The 24,242-nt window shown below is 57.4% G+C and overlaps 10 protein-coding genes and 1 pseudogene across 10 annotated transcripts; 10 read left to right on the top strand and 1 right to left on the bottom strand.

The window, feature by feature from the left end:
* Positions 1 to 392: 392 nt before the first annotated feature.
* ACA1_362930 (uncharacterized protein) lies at positions 393 to 1,636 on the top strand (the record flags this gene model as incomplete). Its single annotated transcript, XM_004333770.1, has 3 exons — positions 393 to 1,207; positions 1,234 to 1,486; positions 1,541 to 1,636. 3 exons carry the CDS (start codon positions 393 to 395, stop codon positions 1,634 to 1,636), a joined length of 1,164 nt encoding a protein of 387 aa, XP_004333818.1.
* A 646-nt stretch (positions 1,637 to 2,282) lies between these two features.
* Positions 2,283 to 3,554, top strand: ACA1_362920 (uncharacterized protein; the record flags this gene model as incomplete). The annotated part of the gene is made up of 6 exons (XM_004333769.1): positions 2,283 to 2,396; positions 2,475 to 2,661; positions 2,767 to 2,904; positions 3,035 to 3,129; positions 3,218 to 3,375; positions 3,431 to 3,554. 6 exons carry the CDS (start codon positions 2,283 to 2,285, stop codon positions 3,552 to 3,554), a joined length of 816 nt encoding a protein of 271 aa, XP_004333817.1.
* Positions 3,555 to 7,927: 4,373 nt separating this feature from the next.
* Positions 7,928 to 10,088, top strand: ACA1_362910 (annotated as a pseudogene).
* A 1,107-nt stretch (positions 10,089 to 11,195) lies between these two features.
* Positions 11,196 to 12,185, top strand: ACA1_362900 (uncharacterized protein; the record flags this gene model as incomplete). Its single annotated transcript, XM_004333768.1, has 3 exons — positions 11,196 to 11,622; positions 11,680 to 11,939; positions 12,081 to 12,185. 3 exons carry the CDS (start codon positions 11,196 to 11,198, stop codon positions 12,183 to 12,185), a joined length of 792 nt encoding a protein of 263 aa, XP_004333816.1.
* Positions 12,186 to 12,243: 58 nt separating this feature from the next.
* On the top strand, positions 12,244 to 13,065 carry ACA1_362890 (uncharacterized protein; the record flags this gene model as incomplete). Its single annotated transcript, XM_004333767.1, has 2 exons — positions 12,244 to 12,885; positions 12,973 to 13,065. The coding sequence occupies 2 exons, from the start codon at positions 12,244 to 12,246 to the stop codon at positions 13,063 to 13,065; spliced, it is 735 nt and encodes a 244-aa protein (XP_004333815.1).
* Positions 13,066 to 13,101: 36 nt separating this feature from the next.
* On the top strand, positions 13,102 to 14,442 carry ACA1_362880 (uncharacterized protein; the record flags this gene model as incomplete). The annotated part of the gene is made up of 2 exons (XM_004333766.1): positions 13,102 to 14,250; positions 14,272 to 14,442. 2 exons carry the CDS (start codon positions 13,102 to 13,104, stop codon positions 14,440 to 14,442), a joined length of 1,320 nt encoding a protein of 439 aa, XP_004333814.1.
* Positions 14,443 to 14,864: 422 nt separating this feature from the next.
* On the top strand, positions 14,865 to 15,329 carry ACA1_362870 (phage integrase family protein; the record flags this gene model as incomplete). Its single annotated transcript, XM_004333765.1, has 1 exon — positions 14,865 to 15,329. One exon carries the CDS (start codon positions 14,865 to 14,867, stop codon positions 15,327 to 15,329), a length of 465 nt encoding a protein of 154 aa, XP_004333813.1.
* Positions 15,330 to 16,210: 881 nt separating this feature from the next.
* On the top strand, positions 16,211 to 18,370 carry ACA1_362860 (von Willebrand factor type A domain containing protein; the record flags this gene model as incomplete). The annotated part of the gene is given in 10 exon segments (XM_004333764.1): positions 16,211 to 16,332; positions 16,431 to 16,518; positions 16,600 to 16,739; positions 16,818 to 16,956; positions 17,037 to 17,325; positions 17,411 to 17,604; positions 17,672 to 17,815; positions 17,876 to 17,947; positions 17,959 to 18,104; positions 18,196 to 18,370. The coding sequence occupies 10 exon segments, from the start codon at positions 16,211 to 16,213 to the stop codon at positions 18,368 to 18,370; spliced, it is 1,509 nt and encodes a 502-aa protein (XP_004333812.1).
* A 929-nt stretch (positions 18,371 to 19,299) lies between these two features.
* ACA1_362850 (uncharacterized protein) lies at positions 19,300 to 19,668 on the top strand (the record flags this gene model as incomplete). The annotated part of the gene is made up of 2 exons (XM_004333763.1): positions 19,300 to 19,507; positions 19,547 to 19,668. The coding sequence occupies 2 exons, from the start codon at positions 19,300 to 19,302 to the stop codon at positions 19,666 to 19,668; spliced, it is 330 nt and encodes a 109-aa protein (XP_004333811.1).
* Positions 19,669 to 20,087: 419 nt separating this feature from the next.
* On the top strand, positions 20,088 to 20,699 carry ACA1_362840 (uncharacterized protein; the record flags this gene model as incomplete). The annotated part of the gene is made up of 1 exon (XM_004333762.1): positions 20,088 to 20,699. The coding sequence occupies one exon, from the start codon at positions 20,088 to 20,090 to the stop codon at positions 20,697 to 20,699; it is 612 nt and encodes a 203-aa protein (XP_004333810.1).
* A 288-nt stretch (positions 20,700 to 20,987) lies between these two features.
* Positions 20,988 to 21,983, bottom strand: ACA1_362830 (oxidoreductase, putative; the record flags this gene model as incomplete). The annotated part of the gene is made up of 1 exon (XM_004333761.1): positions 20,988 to 21,983. The coding sequence occupies one exon, from the start codon at positions 21,981 to 21,983 to the stop codon at positions 20,988 to 20,990; it is 996 nt and encodes a 331-aa protein (XP_004333809.1).
* Positions 21,984 to 24,242: the final 2,259 nt, after the last annotated feature.

Below are 24,242 nucleotides of genomic sequence, written 5' to 3'. Positions count from 1 at the left end.
AAAACAGTGGTCAGTTTGGTGTCTTGTTTTTTTGCCGCTTGGGGCTCAAAGGCCTGAAGCCGAAAGGGTGGCGGCGTGGCCAGCAGGGCGGCCAGATTGTTGGGCCAGATCCAGTTGGAGCAATACTTGTTTAGCCTTAAGTCGTAGAGGTGCACCGGGTAGCCGTCCTCGATGACGATGATGTCTCCACCAGCAAAGCCCACAGGCTTGACGAACCTGTAGCGGTACAGGCCGCCGATGCCATTTTGAAAGCCGCCCGCCCAGATTTTGTCAACCTACGGAAGTGTTTAAAGGATGCCAGGCAGTAAGACCACCACAAAAGGCAGGTACAAGAACGGCCGTCTACGACCCCCGGGAGCTCTCTGCACATGGCAGCGTTGTCACTTTACAACATGAACGTAACGCACCTCGACGACGAGGCCCACAACCTGGCCGTCCTCGGCTGGCGTGTGCGCTCCCTTTGGGACTCCCCTCCGACGGGGACATTTCGCGTCGAGTGCGGCAAGAGGACGTGGCGCCGCGACGCCCACCGCTGGGTCGACGAAAAGGACGCAGTGGCGACGTGGGACGACGACTTCTGCCCGCACGCGCTGGCAATGATGGTGAGCCCCGACTTTTGTGTGTGCGTGGACGGACGCACGCTTGTCCAGTGGACAGATACGTACGCCCATCGCCTCTCGCGGAGCATATCCAAAGTGTTGGCCGAATGTCTGGAGGACAGGAGCGGTGTCAGGGCGCGCGTCGTCGCGCGGCTGCTGCGCGACTGCGAGCACAAGATCGAGCATTCAGCGGCAGCCAGAGGCAGACCGGATCTCAGAGCAGACGGGCGGGCGCTCTCCGCGCTCTGCGACACGCTGGAATCCCTCTTGACCCTGATCGACGGGCACACCGTCGGGATGCCCTACTGGCTGACGCTCCTGGTCCGGGCGCCCAAGGGCCAGAACTGTACGTCAACGCCTCGGGATGCATTTGCTCTGGCGCGCTCGACCTACAACGCCAGGACTGTCGATCGCCTCCTGCGTGCCACGGTGGGCGAAAAGGGTGGAACCGTGCACATCGGGTCCCTCGCCATCCGTTTCGACTATGTGACCGGCACCTGGCGCTTTGCCCCACGACATCTATTCGACCGTGGGACAAAGGCATTGGACGTGCGAAGAACTGGCACAGACGGCCGCGGTCATCCTGGAGGCCGACCACCGCAATCCATGTGCTGCTGCTGGGCGCCGGGTCCAGTTTCTATGTGCCCGCCTTTTGCACACTGGTGACCGCCATCCTCGAGCACGGACCCTCTGTCGACGGCCATCAAATCTTGGCCCTCCAAGATGCCATTCGGGCCATCGAGGACGACCACGACCCGACTGCGCCCTGCCTCGCCTCGCTCGGTACCGCCAAGACCCTGTTGGAGGTGCTCGAAAGGACTGAGTGGGTGCGTCTAGAGGTCATCAACCCGGCCATCCAGAAGGTGGCAACCGAGGCTGTATCGCGCGTGTCTTCTGTCCTGTGTCGAGACCGGCTTCGGGCAACTTTTGACTGTTCATAGGCACGCTTGATTCCCAACTACCGAACACTGGCGTCGTCGACAACCCTAAGGGAGTGGCCCAAACGATTCATTTCAATAGGCCCTGGTAAGTGGTAGGGGGTAGAGAGTCATTGAAGCACGTGCGAGCGAGTTTCTATGCCTTCGTGCCGCTTGCTGGGGGGGACCAGTCGCGTGGCACGCAACGCCACTTCTCCCAAGCACTGAGTGAGCCTCAACCGAAGGCAGTTCTACCGACTTCGTCCTGTACGTTGTCTTTGGCTTCACCAGCAATCTCAACCACGCTACGACTGCCGACGGCCGGAGAACAGCATATTGCCATCGAGTAACTGCCCAATGCTGCCGTGCGTCCTACAGCCTACCCGGAGCGCAGCAAGCCGACATCGACTTTCATCCAGAGCGCTTGGGACCGACCCCGCGCGCCAGAATTCAGCGTTCACACCGGTGAGCCGCGAGCATACGTCCCACCAGCCGTAGCTGACGGCGCTCGGCCCTCGATCGGGTGCGCGACAACATGTTGCAAAGACAGTGCTGGCCAATTCAACGCACGTACATCGAAAACAAAAATGTCGACTTTCTTGTCTGGTGAAGCAAGTTACGGAGACAATTTAATACACGTGCTCGGGACTGCAGTCCCCCACAAACCAACACCTTCTCTTGACCACATCACATTTTTTTCGTTTACGGAAAGTTAGAGCGAAACAATTTTCTGACTTTTCGCATACAGACCCCCACCGCCAACAAAATGGCCACAGCAGCAGGACAGAAGGCGGGCCATGTGGCGCTGGTGACGGGAGCCTTCCAGGGCATCGGATTTGCCATCGCTACCCAACTCGCCCGCGCTCGCCCCGACTTCCACGTACGCCCCCAATTCTCCCCCTTGAATTCCAAGAGATTTGGTGGGCTGAAGAGAGTGGTGGTGCTGCGTGGCCTGCAGGTGTTGGTGGGCAGCAGAGATTTGGCGAGGGGTGAGGAGGCGGTGGCCCAACTGAAGGCCGACGGTGTGGCCAACGTGGGCGTGCTGCATCTGGACATCGACGACATAGGTTTTGGCAACGGTATCAACGGCGGTGCGCAGTCCTCCATCACCACTGCCGCCGACACCGTTGCCAAGACCTATGGAGGTGAGAATTGATCAAATCTTTATATTTGGTATTTTTATTTTCTTTATTACTTCTTATTATGCATTGTTATTTGCTCATCTATTTATTTTATTTGCTGGCGAGCAGGGCTGGACGTGTTGGTGAACAATGCTGGCATGGCCTTCAAGGGGTTCAATGTGGACGTAGCGAGGGCCACGCTGGCCACCCATTACTACGGCCCAAAGAACGTGACCACCTACTTCCTGCCGCTCATCAGGGACTATGGTGCGAAGCAAACACACACATTGCCTCATCATCACCTCCTACACGCGATGCCATTGTACATCTTGCTTTCAAGTCAAATGGTCACATCCAATTCTTACTCTATGCCTTCTTCATGGCGTCGACATCACAGGACGTGTGGTGAACGTGTCCTCGCGAGCCGGCTTGCTCTCCAAGCTCTCCTCCGACGCTCTGAAACAGGCCTTCACCCGTGAGGACCTCACGCGTGTACGTTCTCCTCTCCCTCCTCCTACAATTTGTATGGGTGCGAGCGTGGCGTGTGACTCTGACATGTCCGCTCTGGTGTTATATGTAGGAGGAGCTCGACACGCTGGCAGACAAGTTTGTGAGCGACGTGGCCAAGGACACGTTCACCGCAGAGGGCTGGCCGTCCACCACCTACGGCGTTTCCAAGATTGCCGTGAATGCCCTCACCCGCATCGTTGCTCGAGAGGAAGCCAAGAACACCTCCCGGTACCCACGACACACACGACACACGCGCAATTGCTGACTTGATTCGTGTTATCAGGAAGGGCGTGTTGATCAACGCATGCTGCCCGGAAGCCGACGTGGCCGTCTACCTCGCCCTCCTGCCCCACGACTCGCACTACAACGGCCTCTTCTTCGCCAAACGTCAGCAGATCGACTACTGAATGCGAATAGAAAAATAAATAATAACACACATTCCTTGGTCGATGTATGTAACTTCTGTTGCTTCTAGAAGCTCCTTGCGCTCGCCAAAGAGGAGACCGTTGAAGGTGGCATCGGGCGGCAGTAGTGCCAGACCTGGTTCATGCCCCGCAACGTGTCCACACCTGGGCTCATCGCGGCCAAAGTTGTTGTGGACTGGTCGGCAATGCTCGCTGTAGACCCGGCCGTTGGGATAGTCCGCCGACAGAGGAAGACGAAGGCAGCCAACGGAAGCGCCCACGATTTACCTCCCCCCTCAAAGCACGTCCGGCAACTGCAGCAGATCACGAACGCCAAAAGGGCACTTTTTGCGCTGGGCAGTATGTACCACTTCTTAGTGCGCGTCCCGCCCTCGCCCTCGGCATCCGAGGGCTGACCATTTACCTTTGGGCAACTTTGCCTAGCGCTCCAAGACATCGTCTCGAGGGCGAAGGAAGACCGCACTGGCCGCGCCACCCCCAAGCAACCAACCGAGACATGGATCTCGTTTCTCGTGTCTGTGCATGTCGAGCGCTCGGCTGGCAACGGCCAGGCCGTCCTGGTGCCCGGTCCTCCCTTTGCCAACATCATGCGCGACGACAATAAAAGTTGTCACCAAAGAGGACCGTGTTTATTGTTGTTGTTGCTCGCGGCGGGTGCGATCACAGCAGATGGGTAATGGGGATGAGAGTGCGACCACCGCTGGCCTGCATCGTTGCGACGGCCTTGGCCATGATTTGCAAGTAGTAGGCCAGGCAGTCGTTTGTCGTCGGGGCGGCGATGGCGTGTTTCGCGTGTTTTCAAAGGTCGCCGCGGTAATAGCCCGCCATGTCGGGCCTGTTGATGCACCGGGTGAGGATGAGCACGATTTCCTTCAGCGTCAGGGAATCGGCATGGTCGCCTGCTGGTTGTGGAAGCGAGCGCGAGCAGTTGGCTGCGGTATCATCGCAATGGCCAGATCGCCAAACAACGGGCTGCAAACGGGACAGATTCCCTCTCGTCACTCCCTGCCATTCCGAAAGTGGATGATGTTTGGTCAACAAGAAGTCTTGTTCCTTGTTCGAGGGGAGTGCAACGTTTCGCGATTACCCACGGGCCTGGACTGGCAGGGTCGACGCACCGTGACACGGGCAGCAGTTGGCCTTGGCCCACCTGAGCACGTCGAGGTGGCGGCGAGCCATGTGGCGTACTCCTCGCGACGGTTGCGCGCAACCAAAGGCTTGGCCTCGACCTTGGCCCCATCCAGGCGGCAGCGGCGCCACAGGTGACAGACCCAATGGAGCGGTAGGGAGTTGGCGAAGCCAAAGATCCACGGTGGGTGTTGTTTATTGGGAGCAATATCTCTCCACGAGGTGTCTGTTCCGAGGATTCGTAGGGAAAAGGGTGGCTGGATATGTTGCTCGCACCAGCGGCGCACGGCCAGCGGGAACGCTACATCTTTCACTGGGCGCGAGCCACACGCCACCAACAACAATATCTACGCTTGTCAGTCGTGGGACCCTGAGCCCCTTTTATATCCGGCGCCAAGCGATTGTTGGAATAGACAAACCAGCATCACAGCGACCAACACACGAACAAAAGCATTTAGTTTTGGATTCACTTGTGGGCAGCATCACGCAAGGGAAGAGAGGCAAGGTCAACGTCATTTCGGCGTCTTCAGAGCAGGCCGCGACCGTCGCGCAAGGGACCCCGCTTGTGGGTTCTGTCAGCCAAGGCAAGGGTGGCAAAGTCACCGTGTGGAGTGTGTACCGCCCCAGCGTATTTGTGTGTCAAGAAGATGTCCGCTCGCATGCAGAACAAGGTGGCACAGAAGATTTGGGAGTGTCTGCATCATAGTGCAGCCATCTACCGCTCTCCTCCCTCGCCAGTTCTGGCGGCCCCTCTGAAACGGCCCTGAGGGTCACTTGCCCATTAATGTCCAGCGGCCATACAACTCTAGGATATTTCCTGCTCTTGGCCGAAACAAACTAGCGTCCCTAAAAACCGAGTCGAGCGCACAGATATCCTTGTATATCACCCACCTCGACCTCACGTCTCTTGCTCCGCCTTCCCTACGGTTGCCACTGTCCACCCGAAGACCGACCACGACGACGAACACCCTCCTGGCTTATTCACAAAAAAACCAGCCGCCCCTTGCCTTCAGACCAAAGACCATGGAACATCAGACCAACACCGACACCGACCTTCTCAGGCCACAGGTCTCGGATGACTCGCTGCAACAACTACATTACTTTGCGCGCCAGTATGGACCGCTCAACAGGCGAAAGTCGGTCCTCACGCGATGTACCGGCAAGTTGCGGCCTGCAAGACGCCAGACAGCGGAAGGGAACAAGTCGCGCGCGCTCGCCAAGTGGGAAAGTCTTACCCAGCACGACCCTGGCATGCCACAGTGGAACCACGCGCACCAGGCGGCGTCAGAGAGTCTACGCGAGATCCGCATCTTACAAAACCGCGCCATCAGAGACCCGTATGCCGACTATGCCGGCGTAAGAGTCGAATGCGGACGACGATCGTGAAGAGGGTTGCCACTCACTGCCCCGCTAAGCGACCTATCTCTTTCCTTCTGTTTGTACATTGTCCATAAGAAATCCCCCGCTCTCTGGTGCTGTTGGCGCCATTAAGCAAAATCTTCTTCATCATAATGATAGTAAGAGTTGTCGCCCTCGCTGTCATTGTCGTCGCTGGAACAATAGTGGCGATGGTCTACATCGTCGTTGTCGTCATCATCCTCGCAAAGCAGGTCCGCAGCGATGGCGATGATGCTGTCCAACGTGTGCAACACGTTTTGGCCGAATGAGGTCAGGCTCGGGCGGTCGCACTAAGAGAGCACGCAAGCCAACGCAGTCCGAGTCGTATGGGCCGCGGCGATACGGCTCTGAAACTCGGCGTCTTGCTCCGCGGGGTCGAGGTGGAAGCGATGGTGGGATTTGCTGATGCGCGTGGACACCGACTGTTGGAGTTTGCGTGTGGGGCATTGACGCGTGCAAAGAAGAAGGGTCGGCAGTGCCTCTGTTGGGAGGCAGGTCAGAGCAGACCTGAGCATTGGCTCATCTCCCCAAAGAGCCAGCGGCCGAAAGGGGGCAATTCTGGCGAGCAAATTTGGAGCAGAACAGCGTTAACGTTCTTGCCCTCCACGACGACATGGCCTCTGCGATGCGCAGCCCCAGCCCCAAGGAAGACCGCCCAGCGGGCGCCTTGCGGTCCATGTTGCTGCCGCAGACAAGAGAGGCGATCTGGTAGACCACCAGCAAGTGGCCCGCCAACCTGCGAGCGGAGGCGCGGGTCGACGCACTCGCGGCGAGGCAGGAGCAGCCCCCCGATAGGGCTCCCTCATGTTGGTGTCGTCGAGAGCCTGCGCCAGGAGAGCTCTGCCATCGGGCGCAGTGGCGTAGCAGCAAGTGGTGCTTGCAACAGGCCAACGCCAGGCACATGTAGTCGCGAGGGGCCAACCAACCCGCGAGAACGATCACGCAGTCTTCGTTCAACCAGTACCAGAGACTGTCGATCTCCTGCCGCGACATGTCTTCCCGTTCTCTTGGCTGTTGGCGCAGGGCAAGGCAGGTGGTGGCACAGGGCTCGAGCAGCCAGCGGCACAAAAAATTAAATGCAGAGACCACGGAAAGTCTAGAGAATGATGATGGACGAGCGAGAGGGAGCCAAAACACAACGGCAGCCTCTGGCGGCTGGCCGCAGCGGTAGAGAGAGCAAACACTGGCAGATCCAGAGTATTAAGATACGAGCCCGTCCCCCCCATCCTCTTTGTCTCCCACCTTCACTTGCTTGAGATCACCTCCGCCACACTCCAGCGTACCATTCGGCCACCCTCGCCCCTAATGACGTTTCCCTTTTTCGCAGCATACATGGCGTCCACCACCACCACCACTTCGCTATCGTCACCGTCAGCGTCGTTGCTGGCATCCTCCTCATCATCGCCCCATAGGATATGCTCTCCCACTCGCCTGACCACTCTGCGCACGCCGTCACCACACGCACGGCGCGGCATGCTGAGTGGCGCGGTGCCACCGGCGCCCTACCTGTCGCGCTGTGCCTCGCCGGGACGAAGGGGAGAAAAGCGCATGAGAGCCCTGTTGTGTGAGAAGGAGTCACCTTCTCACGGGCTGAGCTGCCCTTGGCGTGCGACGGAATTTTCCTGTTGGAGTCTGACGACAAAGAACACGTGTTTCCCCACCTGCTCCAATAAAACAGAGCACAGTGCACCACTGCACTCTGTCTCTTCTTCTACCCTCTCTTGTCCACACGTCCACACTCGCTCTGCTCAACAGGTTATGGGCCCACAGCCCTAACCATGACCACACACGACAAAAACCCATACGTTCTTAAGTCCACCGTGCACTACATGCAGTGGCGTGAGCACATTGCCATGTCACTTCGAGCTCGAGGCTTGTGGAACTTCGCGTTCGACGACGTCAAGGAGCCGGTCGCGCTCCAGGACGAGACAGCGGTCCACCTCTTCAACCGAATCGAGGAGTACCACCAAAAGCGACAGCAGACCGCCGGCTACATCGGCCTGTCGCTGGGTCCTCACTTCCGATCCCTGATCAAGGGAAAGGAGGACGACCCCCGGGCCATCATGCGGCACCTCGACAAGGAGCTGCGGCCCAAGACGAACGCCACGCGCATGGACCTCCTGCGACACTTCGTCAGCATTCGCCGCAAGCCGGACGAGGAGATCGAGGTCTTCTTCGCGCGCATCGAAGCCGCGCAAGCCGAGCTGGAGGAGAGCGGCATGGTGGCCAATCCAGCGTACCAACTACTGGCCATCCTGGACGGCCTGCCGCCCGAGTACGACGCCGTCCGCACCGTCATCGAGTCGGAAGATAGGATCGACGTGGAGCGCGCCAAGCGTCTGATACGCCAGCAGGATGGTGTGTTCACCGCGCGCAGCCTAGTTACGTCGGTCAACGCCGCCAGCTTCTCGCGAGACAGACCGCGCAACAGGGACCGAGGTCGAGATCGCCGGCTCAGAACCGACCGCCCGCGCGACGACAGCAACGGCCGCCCGTCAGGCAGACGAAGCCGCAGGGACGAGCGCAGCCAGCGCAAGAGCGACAGGTCACAGGACGAGCCTGTCTGTTACTACTGTCACGAGCCGGGCCACGTACGACCGGACTGCCCCAAACTACGTGCCGCCAAGCGGGACGGATCGCGCGCCAACGTTGCCATGGACGACGCCGACAGCAGCAGCGAAGACGAGACCATCCTCTCCATCACCGATCAGGTGAACGTTGTCAGCGACGAGACTGGCCATTGGTACCTCGACTCCGGTGCGACACGACACGTCACCTGCAGGAAAGATCTCCTCCACGACTTCGTCGACTACAGCCACAAGGACCGCGGCCTACTACTCGGCAACAACTACCGATGCCCAATCCTCGGCCGTGGCACCATCAAGGCCACCATCACCGTCAACGGGGCAACACGACGGATCGCCATTCATCGCGTCCTCTACGCGCCAGAGCTGGCCAAGAACCTCCTGTCCACGGCCCTCATCGCGCGCAACGGCCATCAGGTGCGAATCGACAGCCACGGTTGCAGCGTCATCTCTGCGTCTGGCAAAACCGTGATGCAGGCACACCTCAGCGGCAACATGCTTCGCCTGCCGATCAAGCCGATTCCGCCGCCACCCGCGCCCGCACAAGCATTCACGGCGAAGGAGCCCATGGTCGACGTCAACGAGCTACACCGACGACTCGGCCACGCCCGCGAGAAGCGCCTACGTGCTGTGCTCAAGGAGCAAGGCCTCAAGTGGCCTGCGGCCGGACTGGCCGAGTGCGCCGTATGCCTACGTGGCAAGGCCACACGCAAGCCCATCCACAAGACGCCGATGCCGCGAGCCGCCGCGCCGATGGAACGCCTACACAGCGACGTGTGTGGGCCGGTCTCGGTCTCCACAAGAGACGGCAAGCGCTACTTCGTGTCCTTCGTCGATGACCACAGCCGCTACGCCACAGTCTACCTGCTGCGCGCCAAGAGTGAAGTCAAGGACGCGCTACAGCATCACCTACGGTCCGCGCCATCGGGACGCAGATGCCGCTTCCTGCACACCGACCAAGGAGGCGAGTACAAGAACGACGACGTCGCCAAGCTACTGTTCGACCACGGCATCACACACGAGACTACGTCATCGCACACGCCAGAGCACAATGGAGTCGCCGAGCGCTTCAACCGCACGATCATCGACATGGTGCGCTGCATGCTACTCGACAGCAGCCTGCCCAAGAACCTGTGGGGCGAAGCGCTCTCCCTGGCCGTCGCAGTCAACAATCGACTCCCCACGAGCGCCAACAGCAACGTCGCACCGATCGTCAAGTGGGACGCCACTCTCCAGCCGTCGATCACGCATCTGCACCGCTTTGGAGCCCCGGTACAGGTGCTGATACCGCCTGATCAGCAATCGAAGCTTGGCCCACGTACCAGGGACGGCGTCTACCTCGGCCCAGCCCGCGAGAACGCCACTCATCACCGCGTCCTGGTGCAGGGCCGCATCATCGAAATGAGGAACGTCACATTCAGCGACCATGACGACAGCCAGCGCCCACCGTCCAACATGCCACTCCAGCTGGCCAGAGAACAACACAACAACAGCAACACTCCCACAACAGCAGACGACCTGATCCATCATCTCCCCTACAGCACAAGGCGCGCCCCATGGGACAAGGCAACCACCACGCTGCCTGTGTTGCCGCTGACCATGCTGCCTGCGTCGCCGCTGACCACGCTGCCTGTGTCGCCGCTGACCATGCCGCCTGTGTTGCCGCCAACCACACCGCCTGTGTCACTGCTGACCACGCCGCCCGCGTCGCCGCCGACCACGCTGCCTGCAACATCACAGATCATCACCAACACTGAGCCAGCTGACAACAAAGACAACAAGCCAGCACCACAACCACCTGCCAAGCGCCCAAGACCATGGCCCTCGCCAAAGAAGCCGCCAGTCTGAACTCACTGACCCAATAAAAACATCTACAACCGCAACTACTGAGCATTTGCAGCTGCAGATCTCAAGTCCACGCTGATCAGCACACTGAACTCATACCGCGAAGCCATGGCCAGCCCAGAGGTGCACCTATGGCTGGAAGCCATGACTGAGGAGATCAATGTGATCACCAGGAATGGGATGTTCTGGCTTGTCTGCCTTCCTAAAGGCTGGATGGCAATTGGCACGCATTGGCTATTCAAAGTAAAATGCAAGGCCAACAGCCTCATCAATTGGCTTAAAGCACACTGGGTCACAAAAGGATACTCCCAGCTCTTTGGGATCAACTTTGATGAGATGTTCTCACCTGTCATCTGCCTTGAGAATCTCTGACTCCTCCTCGCCATCGCCACCAACCTTGGCCTCACCATCCACCAGATGGACATAGACAACGCGTTCCTGAACATGGAGCTCATGGAGGAGATCTACGTCGAACAGCCTGAAGGCTTTGAGGACTGTGACCATCTGGACTATGTATGCCGCCTGCAGAAGAGCCTCTATGGCCTGAAACAAGTGCTGTTGGAGTGGCAATTGACAAGGGCAACAAAACGCTGGTGGAGGGATGTGTTCAGCATGTTTTTTCTTTCTCTGAGCGTCAGGTTAGGAGAGAGCACACTGTACACACACGATGATTCGCGGCGAGGACGAGACTGAGATGCGGGATGAGCGCGCGGAGGCTAGGGAGCGTTTGCTTGGCGAGTGGAGCTCGATTCAGAAGCTCCCCTTCAAGGAGTTGGGGCAGCTCTGCGGGCTTGTTGGCGTTACGAGGTCGAAGTCGAGGATCGACCAGCTGGTCCATCTCAAGGTGTGGCGCGAGGCCCAGGGCGTTTCCAGTCGTGCCAGTGGCCGGCGGGCGTCTCCGACCGGCGGGAAGCGAGGCCGGCCGGCTGTCGACGAGGAGGAGGCTGAGGACGACGACGACGAGGATGAGGAGGATGAAGACAGTGGTGGCGGAAGTGGTGGCGAGTTCAGCGAGGATGTGGCTGGCCAGGGCTTGTCGCCGGGGCGGGCTGGTGTGGCGGCGGCCATGCTTGCCGCAGTGCATGAGGTGCATGGTTTTCGGCGCCTGGCTAAGGTGGCGGTCTGGTTCCCTGATCATAGTCTTACTACAGTGCATGGTCAACACAAGTACGATTTTCTCAAGAAGATCAGGTGGAAGGTCATGGCGGTCTACTGTGATGCGCCTGGCAAGGTCCTCAAGCTGATCACAGAGCTCCAGGAGGACATCAAGAGCCATGCCCACATTGTTGTTGTGGGCGAGGAGGAGGGCTGGGAGACAGCAGGCTGCCTCAAAGAGGACAAGGGCAGCTTCATCGCCAGGCGGCAGGACAAGCTCACTGAGGCTTGGAAGAAGGCTGAGAGCCACAAGAAGGTCTGTAAGGCGGCCCCAGCAGACTCACTTTTTTGGTCAGGCTGGGCAGGGCGTGGTTGTGGGGGTACAAGATATCCTGCACCTGCCAGGGACGACCGTGGCATGCCTGCGACTGGGGACCCCCCTGCTTCAACGGTGGAGCCGTGGAGCCAGCAACTGGTGGGGAGGAGCATCACCTGTTACATGTGCAGTGGCAGCCACTACACCAAGGAGTGTCCCAAGAAATGGGATCAGCTGGCTGCGTGAGCCTGCCCCCGTTGAGTGAGCTGGTGGACGGGTGTTGGGAAGTGTCTGCGCGGAGGAGATGGCAGTGGTGGAGGAGCAGGAGGACAATCTGGGCGACCTGCTGGCGCTGATCAAGGATGAAAGTGACAGCGAGGAGGAGGGGGAGGACGAGTGGTGGCTGGAGAGCGAGTCAGTGGAGGTGGATGGCGAGGAGGGGCTGCTGCAGGGGGAGGGGGCAGTGCCACTCTCAACGTGGCGCTGGCGGGAGCCCAGGTGGGACGAGCACTATGAGAGTGATGGACTGGGCGAGACCAGTCCACGCCACCTGGGCACCCCTGGGGCGGGCGTGGTGCCAGTGACGGATCTGGCAGAGCTGTTGGTGGTCGGCCGCCTGCAAGCTTGGGCAGCGGCGTGGGTCCAGATTGGGGCATCTGACCAGGTCCATTCATGGATTGCCCACGGTGTGGCGTTTGAGTTGTGGGCCGAGGTCTTGGAGGACTGGCGCATCTTCCTGGTGACCCCAGCGCAGCAGACCTGGCTGCTCACCGAGGTGGAACGCCTGGTCACCACAGGAGTGGTGGAGCTCATGGGCATTGGCCCATCCAAACCCACTGGCATTTGCTATGTGTTGCCAGTGTTCTGCGTGCCGAAGAAGGGACCGAAAAAATGGCGGCTGGTCATTGACATGCACCGCATCAACTTGGGGATAGCTGAGTGGAGGGTGCGGTTTGAAGGGCTGTTGTTGGTGGCCTGAGTGGCTGGGAGGGGGTGGTGGATGATCACTTTCAATCTAGCACAAGGCTACCAGCACCTCCTGGTGGAGGAAGAGTTGCGCCAGCTGCTGGGCTTCTGGGTGGGCAACTGCTGGTTCCACTACCACGTCCTCCCCTTCGGCCTATGAATCTCACTGTGGGTGTTCATGAAAGTGGTGTGTGCCATGGTGTGGGACTGGCGGCGTCAGGGCATCATTGTGATGTCCTACCTGGACGATTTTGTTGTGATGGCGCCAGACTGTGAGGCCCTGCAGCAGATCCATGACACAGTCATTACCCTGACACTGGACCGGCTCGGGTGGCTGCGCGAGCCCACCAAGGGTGAGTGGGAGCTGACCCAGTGTGCGGAGGTGCTGGGGCTTGTCGTCGACCTGGGCATGGGCCTGCTTCGGGTGCCAGAGCCAAAGGTCGAGGCGCTCGAGGGCCTGTGCCTGCGCAACGTGTGCGACCACCGGACCAGACGCCAGCTGGCTGAGCTGGTGGGGTCAGTGACAGCAGTTTCCAGGGCAGCGCTGGTCCTGCACCTCTACCTGCACAGTGTCTATCAGCTGATTGGGCACAACTGGCGCGGGTGGAATCGGCGTGTCCTGATGGATGTGGCGACGTGCGGCGACATCGCGTGGATCGGGAGCAACATTCGCTTGGTGGCGGGGTCACCGCTCTGGCGCCCGTCACATGTCATGGTATTCCAGACAGATGCCTGCGACACGGGGTGGGGAGCTTGCATTCCCAAGGTCGGCCTCCAGGCACGTGGCGCGTTCATGGTGGACGAACTGGCATGGCCAATCCACCACAAGGAGATGAAAGCGGTCAAGCTAGCTGTTGAGATGCTGGGGCACTATGTTGCTGGCTGGTGGGTTGAATTTGAAAGTGACAACATCATGGTGGTTGTGTACCTGTGTGATGGTGGTGGCCCTGATCTGTGGATGACTGACGTCATGTGGCGTGTGTGGCTGAGGGCGGTGGCCAAGGGTTGTGGAGTCTACAATGTGCAGTGGATTCATGGGAGCATGGACAACAGGGAGGCTGATTGGCTGTCACACTACTCCAACACCAACAATTGGGAGCTCTCCTGGGACATTGTCGCTGAGCTGGAGCAGCAGTTTGGGGGCTGGGACGTTGACCACTTCACCAACAACCTGAACGCCAAGGCTCCTTGTTTCAACAGCCTGTTTGGCTGTCCAGGCGTGGAGGCCGTGGACGCGTTCACGCAGTTGTGGAGTGGCATGTGCAACCTTCTGGTGCTGCCAGTGCTGCTCATTGCACATGTGTTGGCGCACCTTGTTGAGGCTGGAGTGATGGGCATCCTGGTGGTGCTGTGATGGACTGGGCAGGATTGGTGGCTGCTGCTGCTCCTGGTCTCCGTTTGGTGGCATGGCCTGGGGCATGGCAGTGACTTCGCCAGGCGTGGCCTGTCGGGGGTGTTCAAGCTGGGTCAACGCCACGAGTGGCTGTGGGAGGCCCACGAGGTCAACAGGTCCCAAGCGCAGAGCTGGCGCAGTTAGAGCAGCGGGCGGCAGAGCTCTTGGCGGCCGCCAGGGCGCCGTCGACCATGCGCGTGTATGATAGGTGGTGGGACGAGTTTCGAGCCTTCGTGCTGGCACGGGATGCCTGCCCGTTGCCGGCGGCGGAGGTGATGGTGGAGCGCTTCGTCGTGGCCCTCGAGGTGGCCAGGTGGGGCAGTGGAGTTCGTGCGGCAGTGGTGGTGGTCTTGATGCATCACACGTGGGCGGGTCATGTGGATCTGTGCAAGAGTGCACGTATGCGGGATCTGGTTGCCAGCGTGGTGCACAAGTGGAGCCAGAGAGCTGTGCGGCGGCGTCATGATCCGTTTCCAGTGGCGGCCTTGCAGGCGTGGGTCACAAGCCAGAGGCGTGGCGACACGTGGGAGCGTGATGCATTCCTTGTGGCGCTTGGCTTGTGAGCAATGCAACAGGCGTTGGAGCTGGCGGGGCTTCGCCTGGAGGACGTCAAGCTTGGCGACGGCGGGCTGCGCATGTGCATTCACAAGGCCAAGAACGACCAGCTCAGCAAGGGCCAGCTGGTGTTCATCGAGCCGACAGGGCGTGCTACGCACCTGGTGTGGCTGTTCCAGCTGTTCATCCAGTGGAGGGGCCATGCGCCTGGCCTGCTCTTCATGACAGTTGGCAGCGGTGTGATGTCGTCAAGCACGATCAGCGCAGTGTGCCAGCGCATGGTCATGGCAGCTGGGCTCAGCACGCAGGTCTCATCGCACTCTCTGCGCATCAGCGGCGCAACGGCCACCATCGAGGGTGGCATGACAACGGAGCAGGTCATGACCATTGGCGGGTGGCGGAGCGACGCCGTCAACAGCTACCTGCGGGCGCGCGAGCTGCCAAGTATGGCGGTCTCACGGCGCATGGGCCTGTAGCGCGTGTAGGTGCTGCAGGCGACCTTGTCGTCGTCACGGTGGTGACGCTCGAGAAAATACAAGTGGTTGTTTTTCTCGAGTTTTTTGGTGGTGCGACCTGGGAGGTCGGGTTCGCTGACCGACTCTCTGTTAGGCACCCAATGAAATATCATGTGTTTTCAGCTGACGCCGAGGGAGTGATAATGGATTGAAAGTTAACCCTAACTTTCCATGTATTGTCGTCTTAACTCCTTAATTGTGTTGTGGTAAACTGCCCACCCCGTAAAGTTTAACATCTGTGGTATTGGTTTGCAACGGTTCAGCATGTTCCTTCTGTGAAGGGCCAAAAAGAAAACTCAGAAAAAAACTCGCTCCCCGTGCCTTCCCTGAGGGAGGGAAACAATTAAAATTGTTCAGGCAAAGAAAATAATTTTCCTTTGCATTCAGCACATGGGAAGAGCTAGCGGACCACATGGAGAACGCGTCAAGGCCGCGTTGGCTGCCTTCTTTCGCCAGGTGGCGCCGTCCGACTGCCGTCTCAAAACCTCCTGAAAGTGCTGGTGCAGTGGTGCCACAGTACTGTGACTCCACACCAGTACTGTGTGGTCTCTTTCCGAAGAAGAAGAACAACGCTGGTACCAACACAAACCTGGTCCATCCTGCGGGGCTATGCGAGGCGCATGGTACAACTGACCTGCCTGTGCGTGCTCTCGCGTAGGAGGCGTGGAAACACATGAGTTGGTGCCTTTGCGTGGTCTGGCGGTGAACGCAAAGGTGGTGGGCATGGTAGCACAGGTGGAGGTCAGCCAGCGATACACCAACTCCGATTATGTGCCCATTGAGGCCGTGTACGATGCTCTCTCTACTTCTCTCAAGAAGTGTCTACCATTTCAGCGGTCCTCATGAATGGAACCGCCAGGTTCAAGTTCAAACAAGAAGAGTGCTCGCTCTACGGCTTTGAGGCCATCGTGGATGACCAACTGATCGTCGGTGAAATCAAGGAGAAGGAGGAGGCTCTCAATGCGTACGTGTCTTTCCTGGATGACCTTCCTTCTATTTTTTCTCTTTCATTTTAAAACACGCACGAGATCACCGCAACCACAGGTACGATGACGCGATCAGCTCTGGCGGTCGTGGGTTCCTGCTAGCGCAGGACGACAAGATCGCAGGCGCCTTCTTGCTTAACGTTGGCAACCTACCTCCTGGCAAGGTGTCTACCCTACCCACCCAAGGTGTCGTTCCGTTTGCCTGTCCAGCTTCGCTCACCGCCATCCGCCCGTTCCGCGCGCAGGAGTGCGTCATCACATTCCGGTATGTGAGCGAACTGACGATCGAGGGCGAATTCGTGCGCATGAATCTGCCGATCACCCGTCTCCCCATCTTTGGCAATGCGACCACCACCACCACGCCCACCGGCCACCAATCTGATGAGTGCGCCGATAACCAATCAATGATCCCACCGCTATGTTTGCCATGCTCATCATTTTTTTGTTATTTGTCATTCGGCAGAGCCCAGCCCAAAGCAGCCGTCAAGGACGGCCTACACGTGACCATCTCCGCCGACATGCCAGCACCCGTGCATGCCGTCGAGTGTCCCTCAGGCCACCAGCTGACGTCGACCATAACCGGCAACACTGCGCGCCTGCAGGTGCGGCTCATGGTCTCACACCCGTGCCCAAAGGATGACACTCAAGAGTTGTTGGCCGGTTCGTTCTTCTTGAGGTGCAGTTTGACTCTAAGACGCACGCATCGAGCACGGGCCTCGTGGTCCTGCTGGGTCAGCTTGAGTCGCGGGGCGAGCCACAGGCCGTGGCTGAGGTGGACCCTGTGGCCGGGTCCGCTGTGGCCATGGTCAGCATTGTGCCGCAGCTCGACCACCTGCGCGACGCCGACGTCATCGCCGAGCTCCTCTTCGTGGTCGACCGAAGTGGATCCATGTCGGGTGGACGCATCGACCAAGCCAAGAACGCCTTGGCCCTCTTCTTCCATTCGCTCCCCGTCGGCACCCGCTTCAATGGTCCCCATTCCCATTCCATAACCCCACAGCAGTTGCAGTGCAACGACGGGCGCCAACTGGGTCTTTGGCGTGCGTGTGTATGCAGTGATCGGGTTTGGGAGCCACTACGTGAAGCTGTTCCCATCGTCCCGAGTCTACGACGACGAGACCCTCGAGCAAGCCAACCAGCATGTGGCTGCCATCCGGGCCGACCTCGGAGGCACGCAGCTTCTCGAGCCACTCAGGGATGTGCTATCGTCGCCCTCCGACCCCAAGTACCCGAGGCAAGTCTTTGTTTTGGTGCGCATTCCCTCAGGCTTGGAAGCCTGGAGTAGTCTGATTATTCCGATGAATCGAATCCTCGTAGACTGACGGCGAGGTGGGCAACACGAACGAGGTGATCGAATGTGTGCGCAAGCACGCAAGAGACACGCGCGTATTCGCGCTTGGCATCGGCTCGAATGTGTCAATGGAACTCGTCAACGGCCTCGCCAAGGCAGGCCGGGGCTACGTACGTGTATTCCTCCGCCTTTCGGATCACCGGCGAGGCTGATGATGGCCGCATACACAGGCCGAGTACGTGGTGTCGGGGGAGAGGCTGGAGGCCAAGGTCCTGCGCCAGCTGAAGCGCGCCCTCCAACCGGTGTTGAACAGCCGGTCATCGAGTACGGCTCGGCGGCCAAGGGCGAGGGCAAGGACGACGGCGTCGTGGTGCAGGCGCACACGCCTGACCCTCTGCCAGCCGTGGTCGAGGGCGAATGCGTCATTGCCTCCTTCTTCAACACCAGTGACACCGCGCTGTACGTGTGTCCACCACCTTTCGCACAGCGTTCATGCTTTCCATGTGCTCTTTGCTTCCACGTTATGTGACGCGCGCGTTGGCTTGATCAGCATCAAGCGCGCGCTGAGTGGGGCCGTGCTCAAGGCCAAGACCGATGTCGAGGGACGTGAAGACGTAGTTTACAAGGTGGAACCCAACAAGAGCATCAAGGAGGGTCAACTGCTTCACCGCAGAGAGCGAAGATCAAGCTTTAGAAGACAAGTTGAAACAAAAGAGTCTAGGTGAAGGCGAGCAGTGGTTGGAGCAACTGCGCTCTATCGCCAGTGATGCTTCCCAAGACCCAGATTTGAACGCAGAGTGGCGCGAGGCATATGAATCGGTGTTTAGATGGTGGTGTGGAGGGGTGACAAGATGTTCCTGTTGTTGATCTGACGTGGTTGATTCTCACCGCTGACCTGAACCTAAGCTTGAACTCAAATCTCGCCCAGGCCGCCGTCAATGCAGGCATGGATCATAAGATCATCAAGGAGTTAAATATACATCAAGCAGGAGTTCCTGCTGAAACCACTGGATGCTGTCATGGAAGAGGAAACCAAATTGAACAACAGGCACAAGGTTCTAGAAGATACTCTCAATGGACTTCAGGGCAAGATTGACAGTGTGGTCTTTGTTCTCACAGATCTGATGCAGTCTTGGATTGAAGGCAAGAGGCCCAGCAGTCCTGTTGTGGTGAGTATCAACATGGTGTGGTTCAATTTGCTCCTGGCTGTTGCCAATTTGGAACTACCAAGCACTGTCCATGTCCCACAGAGGACACCTGAGATGGCACACATTCACAAGCCAGTGCAAGGCCCAGGATGACACACAAGCACCTGCAGATGATTGACACCTTGCAAACCAACTTGCAAGTGATAGTGGAACAGATCGCCTTAGCACAAACTACCAAGACCAGCACCATGCACACATTCATGACCAAGATGGCTCAGGCATCCAGTGCTGAAGTCACACCAGGTGAGATTGGCCTTCTACAGGATGGGCTGGATGATTGGAAGAATGGGGTGGAGAGTGCACTGAATGCCATCAAGGACATTAATCCACTGACAGGAGGTCTCAGGTGTGTGTCATTCATGGGGCCTCTTTGTGTCAAGACTGAACACAGAGGTCATATTGTCATAATCAGTGAGATGACAGGAGAGGTAGTACCCAAGGAGTGTATGACTGAGCCCATTGCCATCAAACTCTACAGGGCCATATGCACCCTCAGTCTGAGGTTCTCTGCATTCTCCATAGCAACCTGCGTGGGCCTTGCATCATACCACATCCTGGGGCTGGCCTTTGTCCTGCGCTTCATGGGAGGCATGACCAGTCTGCACACAATCCTTGGCACCATGTTCCAAGTGCTCTTCTGGTCTTGGGAGAATGGTGTAGTCTCATTGACACACACCTGCTGGCCTGAGGAAGGAGACCTGACCTGTGACATCAACAACATGATGGTGGCCATCATCTGTGCCACTGATCCCAGCAGCTACTACTGTCTGAACAGGAATGAGGTGGAGTACATGTTCACTATCCCTCTGAGCTAGTTGCAGCAATGGCAAGCGACACACCAGGGACAGTGTCCACCTTCAACAATCTGACCAAGCTCACACATGATGCCACCAGCACCATGCATGAAAGTCAACACAACAAGTGACAAGCCAAACTGGGATTAGACAAAGCCTCACAAGAGGCTAGGAAGGAGCAAGAGAAGCAGCAGCAAGTGTACACCACTGGTGGGAACTGGGAATATCTAGTGACTTCTGCTGGTGAAGCCTACAAGCAGATCGCCAATGCTTCCAATAGTGTCTATGAGACATGGGCTGTGGCCACATGATGGGTGTCACTCTTCCAGGACACTCTGGTGCAGATACCAGCAGACTTATGCAACACAATCCTATTCAGCAGTGCTGGAGTCAGCACCATCCACTTGAGATGTGAGCAATTCTTCAAGAAGCTTGACAACATGGAGTACAGGTGGGCCAAGTTGCCCTTCTTCATGAGCAAATGGATCACCATGAGCGTGGCCCAATTCGAAGGCACCATGGGAAACATGGAAGCTTCTGCCCAACAGACATGGGCCATCACCATGGCTCTCACATGTCATCTCCCTGGGATTAAGGATGATGCCATGTGCAAGAGTGGGAACATCAAGGGGAACGCGGCCAAGGAGTTGGCATCCAATCCAGAGGTGTCAGAGTTCTGGAGTGACATCAAGGACATGGATCAGCTGGTCAACCTCATCAACGCTGGACTGTTCATGCACCTGACAGCCGAATCGCCGCCTGGTTACATGGTACTGGCCCCAGATCCCAGTGTGTACAGACACCTCAAGCAGCAGCACTATCTCTCACGCCAGGACGGTGACACACGTGAGCACCTGATCCAGTTCCTGCAACACTTTTTCATCATGGCCGATCTGACCTTCATAGATCTCTCCAAGACCGAACCAATCATGGATGCTTCTGGTCGGGCGATACGCTTCAAGATTAATTCATGGGACTTAGCCAGACACAAGGTGACCGGGTGGGTCCCTGTCTCCGTGTTTGGGAACCGCTCAACCTTTGAAGTGTTATAGTCCAGTAATGGGAGGTTGTTTTGTAACAGAAGATCCCACATGCGTGAAGATGGTGTGGATGATGGAATCTGATGAACTGTTGATCGGTTCCACGAACGCTGACGCTGGCGATATCGTTTACATTGAGAGGGCTGCACGCGGCAGCGTCAACGGTCTTGGAACTGTCTTGTCTTTCCATGTGTGGATGGTTGTAGCGGTTCGTGATGGTGCGCAGCAATGATAAAAAGACAAAGAAAACTAGGGCTGCGAAGATGATGGTTTATTTACTGGGTTAGGGTTAGAGACACACTATTCCAGCGAGATGACCACTTTGCCGATCTGCTCGTTGGATTCCAAGTATTGATAGGCCTCGACGGTCTGCGCGAAGGGGAAGGTCTTGGCGATCTTGGGGCTGAACCGGCCATCGGCAAGGCGGTCATAGATGTACTTCTTGGCGCCGTCGAGGAGCCGAGGATCCCTCCTTGTGACCTCCCACAGGGTGTAGCCGCGGAAGGTGAGACCCTTGCCCAGTGCGGGAAAGAGCGGGAACGGGGTCGGATGCGGGGAGAGCGCTCCGTATTCAAAGATGATGCCATCGGGAGCGGCGGCCTCCGCGAGTTTCTCGATAAAGGGCCCTCCAATGGGATCGAAGATGATCCGGGCGCCCTTGCCCGCCGTGATCTCCTTCACCTCGGCCGCGAGGTCCTCCTCGTCGGTGGCGATGACGTGATCTGCGCCCAGGGCAAGCAGATCATTGCGCTTCTTCGAACCGCGCGTGGTGGCGATAGTGACGGCGCCAGCGTCTTTCGCGATCTGGATCGCGGCCAGACCAACGCTGCTGGAGGAGGCCGTGATCACCACGAAGTCGCCCGCGGCGACGAGGCCGAAGTGGACGAGAGCTCCCCAGGCGGTGAGGTATTGCATCCAGATGGCCGAGCCGGCGGCGAAGGAGAGCTTCTCGGGGTATTCGCCCAGCGCCGTTACCGGCACGATGGCCTCTTCGCCCAGCACGCCGTACTCGGTGAGCAAGAAGGCGGGGATCGTGGATACCCGCTTGCCGATCCAGCTCTTGTCCACGCCAGGGCCGACGGCGTCGACGATCCCAGCGGCTTCATACCCCAGTCGCGAGGGCAGGGTGGGGTTCAGGAGGTATTGGCCATGGTAAAACATGGACTCGGCTCGGTTCAGGCCGACGGCCTTCACTTGGAGCCTGACCTCGCCCTCGGCGGGTTGCTGTGTGGGCAGGTCGTTGAACTGGAGGTTTTCAGGGCCGCCAAGCTGATGGAAGCGAACGATCTTGGGCATGTTGCTGTTGCTGTTGTGATTGTGATGGTGGTAGTTGTAACAACAGGCAGCTGTCTGTCTGTACAGTCGTTAGACCCAACGCTCGCCGAAAGGCAGCAATCGGCAATAGACCCAACGATCGCCGAAAGGACAGCAATCGCCGACGACCAAAAATTTGGTCCTCACGCCATTTTCGCTCTTTGGCCGAGAGTGTCTCCCCCCCTTTTACTGGTGTATGGCCCATCATGGTAGAAAAGAGGGTTCGTCCCGCATCCGGCCACCTGGCTCGCCACCCCACAGCTCGCCGCCGAAGTTTGTTTTTTTAAAGAGAGAGAAAGAGAGAGAGAGCAACTCATTACTCTTCAATCGCATTGCCGCCACAGAAGAGCGAGATCAAGTTACAGCAATGGGACAAGCCTTCGCCACCGGCAAACTGTCGACGCAACTTGTCCAGTGCTTCGCTCCTGCTGGTGGTGTATGGCGACTGTGGCAGGGTGCGGTTGAACTTGACAATTTCGACGGCCTTCTCTGCCAACTCTCTGGCCATCGACTTTGGGAGGTGACCAGCTGCCACCGCCTGGTTGAGTCGGACGATCATCTCGAGGGACTGGTCGTTTTTGGCGTAAGCCATTGCCAGCTTGTTGAAGAAAGTTGGCAAGTGTAGCATAAATACGCTTCCTTGACCAGTGGAATAACTCAGAATCAAGAAGAAGCAGCATAACAGATATTTGACAACATGTCCTCTCCAAAGATTCTGGTAACAGGAGCAACAGGCTACATGTAAGTCAGTGCTTCCTTGTTGTCTTCTTCTTCTTCTTGATGCAACTTACTCTTAGCTCTTGTGTGATTCTTCTTCAGTGGAGGCTTGATCTTGATGACTCTCCAAAACAGCACTGATGGGGACGTCAAGAATGCTCAATTGTTTGGGGGGGATCTACTTTGTGGAGACAGGCAGGCACACTTGGCTTGAACTCTCCTGAGCCATTGTGGCTGCAGGACATGAACTGGGTGTGTTGAAGACTGATGAGGTGAAGAGTGTCACTCTGGAGGAAGCTGTGAGCTGGTTTGGAAGCAACTTCCTGACTGAACCTGCATTTGCTTCCAAGTATGTATAGGCTTCCAGCATGCTCTCTCCTTATATAACTTCTCTATACTTGGTTTAGTTCTTGTACAAGGGCTGATCTGAGCAGAGAGATTGGGTGGAATGCTGTCAAGACTGACAAAGATTGGCAAGTGACCTTCTGTACTGAATTCAATGAGATTCTCAAAGAGCAGCAAGCATAAGCTTCGCCTCTGAACATGCCCTTTGTGCACAATGCTGCAAATGTTAGATTGGTTTATGTGTACCCTCTAGGATTGAAATAGTAGGTGTGGATCATTGTTCCTCCAGTGCAACATAGGCTTTCCTCATCCAGTTGGAGACACATGACCATGCACAAAATTGCATGGGACAAAGAGTAAATCCACCAAAGACCAACAGCGTTTGAGATGGCAAGTGGACAGAAAGAAATACAAATGAAGTGATTCACTGTCCTTTCCCTCCTTATCTTCTTTTGTTGTAGAGATTATTTGTTTGTTTGACACAATGGATATGAAAATCAGAACAAGAGGACAATTTACTTGAGTTCATATTATCTCTGAAGGAACATCATAAGTTGACCATGATCATCCCCTCAGCAGTCGTCCAAGAACTGGATGGCTTAAAAATGTAAATAAAAACAAATTAACCCTAAGTATTTATTTATTTACTTATTTTTTTGAGGGGCTGGCAACCTTGGAGGTGCAGCCAGCTTAGTGGAGTGCTCCATTTTCCTTGGCCATCCTGTCTCATTGTGCTTGAGCCACAAGAGACAAACACAACCTACCGGGGGAGGGGGCTGAAATGTGTTCCAAGAATGCCTGGTGGTGAGAAAATACCAGCTTTAAAAAAAAGAAAATAAAGCCGTGGCTTGGAACAGAGTCACTGCAGAAGGCAACAACCAGTGGAGGCCTTGGGATCGCTCACCCTCACTGCCGTCTCATCTTTGTGGTCATGCTTCTCAATCACTTCCGTGGCTGCAGCGAATACCTCTTTCAATCCAATGTGCTTCTTGGCCGAGCATTCATAGTACCTATGTGTACGGAGGGGCGGGAGGGGCGTGCGTGAGTGCGTGTGGTTGTGGCCACAATACATACATATCAAAGGAGCTGGCGAGTAGTAGCTAGGAGACATGTGACACATACCCCTCGGCCCCAACCTCCCGTGCAAGTTGCCTGCCCTGCTCGGTGGTGATGGGTGTC

Source organism: Acanthamoeba castellanii (genome assembly GCF_000313135.1).
Source record: "Acanthamoeba castellanii str. Neff unplaced genomic scaffold scf7180000084624, whole genome shotgun sequence".
Lineage (NCBI taxonomy): Eukaryota > Discosea > Longamoebia > Acanthamoebidae > Acanthamoeba > Acanthamoeba castellanii.
Note: the sequence above shows the minus strand (reverse complement) of the source record. Positions and strands in the feature narration are given on the sequence as shown.